Source organism: Artemia franciscana, chromosome 17 (genome assembly GCF_032884065.1).
Source record: "Artemia franciscana chromosome 17, ASM3288406v1, whole genome shotgun sequence".
NCBI lineage: Eukaryota > Metazoa > Arthropoda > Branchiopoda > Anostraca > Artemiidae > Artemia > Artemia franciscana.
The window spans coordinates 45072591-45078964 of NC_088879.1; the positions used below are offsets into that span (position 1 = coordinate 45072591).

Below are 6374 nucleotides of genomic sequence, written 5' to 3' on the forward strand. Positions count from 1 at the left end.
AATTCCGTTTTTTAGATTTTCTTTTACTATTGAGCCGGGTCGCTCCTTACTACAGTTCAATACCACGAACTGTTTGATACCATTTTCGAGGGGTTTCAGGCTCTTCTTCAAAATCAACGTAAATTTGCTTTTATAATACCGTTCCTGATTCATTGTAAGATGACAATTTTTTTCACACCACGCATTTTTCTTTTCCAAAACACGTTTTTTAGCTTTTGGTCACTATTGCCTGTTGTTTGCTCTTTATTTGGTTGCAGCTGCTGCTGTAACCATGATTATGAGAAGTTGGAAAAAAGAATAAAATATAGAAAGTGGATCCTCTTTCTCAGCAGATAATTTTTGTTTTTCAATAATTTTTTTTAATGTCCATAGCTGGTTTATAACATAAGCCCCATGTCCTAAATTGCCTGTTTTATGAAATACTTTTATTTAACAATGTTTTAAAACATCATGTTCTGAAGAAATGAAGAACTATCTTGAATTATTTTTCTCCAGTTCAACTATGTGATTGCTTGTGTTGTCCTTATAATGTTCATTATATTTTTTAATACTTACCATGTTTTTTTTGCAAAGCACCTAATCATCTGTTTCAACATAAAAAATATCATGGGTTTTAAAAGTTTGTTCTTTCTTCTTTTAGGAGAACAAGTTACATATGAAGTACCAAAGGTACTTATCCCACAATTTCAAATGACTGAAACCTGTTTGGGAGAGGCCTTAAGCACAGAGACAATGGACACCTATTCAGGAGAGCAAAACACAGAGCCAATGACATGCTCATCATGGGAAGCGCAATCTGGTCTGGATCTAAGTGGGAAAAGCAATGAAAATGAAATATGGTCTGGATAGAAAACGAAGAAACATAGAGAAGAAGATAAGAAGGCTGTTCAGTTACTGCTTTCTTTGGTCAAAACCAACTGGGAGGCACTAAATGACGCAAAGACTGCAAAAAAAGAAATATGGTCGGAAATTGGGAAAGATATGGAAACCAAAGGTTTTAATCTTGGGGATACCCCGGAAACCAAAGTTTCACAAAAATGGAGGAACCTATGGGCATTATATAAGGGGTATGTAAAGAAATTAGAGTCTGTCACAGGGGCAGGATTAGAGACACTGGAAGACACCCCGCCCTATATTGATGAAATTCGGGACATAGTGGGTCAGTCATTGGCAGTCCATCCTTCTTTTGTGGCGGACTCATGTGGATTGGATCCATCAGAATATTCGTCAAAAAACTTTAGTGAAAGATTAGCAAACAGAGGAGGAGCTTCTATTGAAGGCCAAGGTGGATCTTCATCCTTCCTTGAAACAGAAATTGGGAGAGATGTATCTGCAGCAGATGGTTAGTTTTGTTGCTTTTTGCTCCTTGGTATCAGTGGTTTGTATAGTATAATATGGTACTTGAATAGAATGGTTTAACATAACACAGAGATAGTGTGTTTTTTTCTATATTTGTAGTTAATTAAAAGCATGAGTTCTTTATTTTATTTTTTTTAAATGGTATTTGTTTTATGTATAAATTAACATCTCTAAAAATGGTAGACAAAATTAATTCTTCAGCTTTTCCTATCCCTAGATTCTTTATTCTTGATACAAGATATATAAAAAAAATTACACATTTATCTTGCCCAAAATTTCGAAAAGAAAATAACCTAATTTTGAAGAAAGTGTCTCTACATAATAATCTAAATAAAAATTAAAAACAGTTGGTGTATTTATAGGCAATTTTAAACTAAGTTCTGTATTATATGATTGTTTACCCTTTATAAGATAAAAAATAGTTATCAAAGGGCAACTCTGTGTACATGGGTGTATATCAAAGCTAAATATTCCTGACTTTCTGGATAGTTTCAAATTTGTTACATTGATTTTCAAAGATTCCAGATATGGCTTAAGAGATCTTGCTAACCTTATTTTTCAACTTAAAACTCAACAAACAGATATTGTTCCATTTATGAAGGGGTTGCCTCCCTTTTCAGTATCTCATCATTCATGCTAAAGTTGTTACCACTAAAAAAACCTACCTATTCCAACTAAGTGGCCCTTGTGTCTTAGGAGTCAATCTTTAAAAAATTGGGGCAAACAGTTTTAATTTCACTTCTTAATTTCATTTGTAATTTTTTTTTAATTAATGTCTAATTTTCTTCAAATAATGTGGGTAAATGTGGCTCACCCTCTATGAATAATTTCCTCACACGCAACTGCAGTTATGTAGTAGATTTTAAATGTATTCACTTTTTTGACTTTAATAAATAAAGAAGTATTAAGACTATAACGAAAAAATATCAGAATATGTATATTAAACTAACAATACATGTTTTTTTTGTAGCGAAATTTTGTTCTGGTCTTGAGAAAACATGGTGGTTGTCAACTCCACTCCTTTTAATTTTTGCTCGTTTCGAGTTTGACTAGGGTATCTATTGTAATTTCTGTTTGTTTTAGGTTTCATTTATTTATTAATGGTAATTAGTGGTAGTTTTACACTGGGAAGATAAGAAAAACAAACTCGTAGAATTTGACAACACTTTCGTCCGTAAAAACTTAAATAATAAGAATTTGTTCGTTTGCAAAGCCAGCTATCCTTTCACAGGAAAACTAAACCTTCTTAAAATTTTTGGTGCCATATATTTTTGACTTAATTATGATGATTTTTCGCCTACATTTTATTTTGCATCCACTGCTGCTAAACAATGCAGAGGTTCATATGGAATTTTTTCAACAGAATTGACGAATCATAACTTTGAAATTAGCATAAGAAGCCGATTCTTTTGATGACCTATTGATACTAATATTCAATTTTCCAGAGTTTTGGTTACTTTTGAGTCGAGTTGCTCCTGAGTCGAATCTGGATCAGGATTATATCAGATTTATTTCTTATTTTAATCAAATTTGTTTTTTCTGTTGTGATTCATTCTATATTCAACAAGTTCATTCTGCTCATTTGTAGATTCATTCACCCCTTCTCCAAAGACGCAAAGATCTTCAAGGTTAACCAATACACAGAAAGCACTTCAATTACTTGAAGAAAACAAGGCCACGATTCTTGATTATGTGGAGTATAGAAAGAGGAGGGATGAGGATAGAGACAAGGAACGAAAGAAGACAGAAGAAGAGAGAGAACAAAGAAGGGAGCAGAGGCACCAAGAAAAGATGCAGTTGAAAAAAGAGTTTCTAGAAGAATATAGAAAAAAGAAGTGAAGGGAAAAAATACTTCGATTCCTATAGGTGTTCCATATTTTTGACATTATATATTTAAATGATTTCTTTACAATTATTTATAGGAGGTTAAAAAAAAGGTAAAGGAAGCAGCACTAGACCCTCAAGGTCCGAACCGACGGTGCTGATCTCCGTCTCAGCCAGGAAGTGCAATCCTGTGCTTTTGACACCCTTCCTGTTTACCTTCCCCTTATTTAAAGTTGAGCCAATTCTGGCTGAGCTTACAGAGTCACGCTACTGACCCGCAAACCAAATAATTGGGTACACTGGGATTCAAACCCTCGTCCTCTCGGACAAAGGATCCTAAACCCAGCGCACCAATCCACTTGGCTAGGACGTGAAGTTTATACTCTGGATTTTACTTTTATTCCTATGGGTGTTCCATATTTTTTCTTCTTCTGCTTTACTTGGAAAACCAAAGAAGGCTGAGGAAGACTAAAGTTGTAAAATCTTTCTAATGTAAGAATTTCTATACAAAAGAAATACTAAGGGAAAATAGCTGTGTCTATAACATATGATTATTTTAATAATATAAAAACACATTAAAACACAATATATATGTTATATACACAAAATATGAAAATAATATGCATTTGAATAAATTTGCTATACAAAGGTCAAATACTTAAGAGGAAGGGGTCAAAATATTTACCTTGAGGTGAGGATTAAAACATATAGGAAGGTTATTTTTCAGACCATTATTTGACATGAGATGGAAAATAGGTCAATATTTGGGAAGTCTACCCACCTCCCTTTGAGCAGCCATGTCCTGGTATACACTAAAAGCTTTGATATGAGCAAAATTTTAGCATAAAAATACATTAAAACACACAATTTGTTAGGAGCAATGTGATTGGGTTGCTAAAATAGATACCAACACACACCGTAAAAATATATAAAAACAACATACAATAGCCCACAACCTAAAACCTATATATAATATTAGGGAAGTTTAAGAATTTCAAATGCCACTAAATAACTAATATCAAACAACTTAAAGTTGTGAGCATATTAAATTCCTCTTTTCAAAACCAGTGGCTGGTGAATTCCTCGAAGGGTCACTTCTACTATTATCCACTCTTGTATACACGTTTATACTAGGGGCTTTATCATAGCACAAATCACCATTTTCAATACATAAGTTGTGAATAACACATGATGCAGTTATAATTTTAACAGCTTTCTCTACTGATGCATATATATTAGAACAGCATCTAAACCTATTTATAATGTCTCCAAAGGTATGCTCAACTACAATTCTAGTTTGGGAGAGCTTTTTATTATATTTTATTATTTGTCTGTTTGGATTTGAGCCACTGCTGTTTCGATTTAAGCCACTGCTCTTGAAAGGCACCAGTAGCCAGGGGTAAAGTGGGAAAGCACTATCTCCAACAATATGGTAATCTCCAGAATTGGAAAATTTGCTTTCTGGAGAAGAAATTGTCTGTCTGAACCAATCTGATCTCTGGAGAATGTAGCTGTCACGGCTACTTACTGGAAAACCTACAAGTATGTTAGAAAAGCGCCTATCTGGAAGTACTATAGCAAGTAAGAGAATGGAGTGAAATCGCTTATAGTTCAAAAAATCCCTCTGATTTTTTCTAGGAGCATTTATAGGGATATGACAGCCATCAATAGACCCAACCACACCAGGAAATCCAGCCCGTTGTTCAAATTTGGCTGCAATATCTGGTAATGAAGCAACATTGGGCCACTTAATTAATTTATGGTGGTTATCAAAAATATGGCTGCAAACACTATCTACTGCTGTTCATACAGCATATTGTGACCGCCCAAACTTTTCTGCAATCATGCGTAAGCCTCCCTGGTTTACTAAATATTCCAAAGTGATAAGAAGAGATTCTTCTAGACTCAGAGGCTCATTTCCTCCATGAAATGGAGGAAATGCAATGGAGTGGAAATGCAATCGGACAAGTAAAAGAACACGGGTACGTAACACTGAAATAGGTAGGGACATAAAAAAAAATTGAAATTCAAAAGTTAACAAAACCCGACAAATGATTTATCGCGTGGTGTTTATCAATCAATGGTAGCCACTTAGCCTTGACAATTGAGCAAGGTATGCATACAAAAAAACACATGAACATCATGCCATGAGGCACTGGAGCATATTATCCCTGTATGAAGGAGCAATAGGCTTAGTCACACACAAATCCTCAAGGCTTGAATTATGGGATGCCTAGAAAAATTTGTTCAAATCTCAACTGTAAATAGTCTTTTTCAATTGGATTATACCATTCCCTTGAAACATGACATGGTGTCCCAACATTATAAATAGCAGTGTAATATTGTGATGCCTTAACATTGTTGGGTTGCAATATCTAGTAACAAGAGTTTTTGTGTGACTGGATAGGTTGAAAAAAATCAAATGCAAAGCACAAAGCCTTGACACAGGCACTTCGTTTTAGGTCAAATAGTTCCTATGTCTCTAATTTTGTTCCTTGTTAGTTAAGAAATTTCCTTCTAACACTTACATGTTTGTTTTACATGTTTTTCTGTATGCTTGAGGATGGATCCTATCTTGTAAGTTCAATCAGTCATCAGCTTACTTTTTGTTGGAGATCTTGTGGAAGGGGCCATACTATATACTCAACTTAGTAGTAGAAATAGTAACTAGGGTAGGCAATTCAGGATTTTGCAGGGAAAGTCAGGGTCAAAACCAGGTGTCAGTTCTAGTCCATATGAGATATTCATTTGCACTCTCAAAGTCTCAAATATGATCTGTAGTCCACTTAGCCTGAAGCAAGATTTGGGTAATTTATTTTTTCTGCCTATGAACTTGTTGGGTGCAGTATGAAGACCTTGAGCCTTTTATGTTTACTAAGCCAAAAAGTTATGTTATTTTTGCATTGGGTGTAATTCTAAAAAATATGTTAACCTTCTCTTTGGTATTGGGGAGTCCACTGGTATAAAACAACAATATCAAAGGATTGATTAAAAATATAGAACCCTTTGACTCTGTTGGCCTACTAGGCTAAAGTCAATAAATACATTGAAATAATTATTCTTACATGGTAATAAAAGAACATTGTTACTCTTGATTTTTCTTTTTTTAGATAGCACCAATCAAATTCTGTTTTGGGAGTATGCCAGTCAATCACAAATCCCTGATTTTTGGATACTATTATGTCAAAATC

The 6374-nt window shown here is 34.2% G+C and overlaps 1 protein-coding gene across 1 annotated transcript; it reads left to right on the forward strand.

Moving 5' to 3' along the window:
* The first annotated feature begins 570 nt into the window (after positions 1 to 570).
* LOC136038289 (uncharacterized) lies at positions 571 to 3261 on the forward strand. The gene is made up of 2 exons (XM_065721418.1): positions 571 to 1342; positions 2948 to 3261. Exons 1-2 carry the CDS (start codon positions 982 to 984, stop codon positions 3196 to 3198), a joined length of 612 nt encoding a protein of 203 aa, XP_065577490.1. The 5' UTR covers positions 571 to 981; the 3' UTR covers positions 3199 to 3261.
* Positions 3262 to 6374: the final 3113 nt, after the last annotated feature.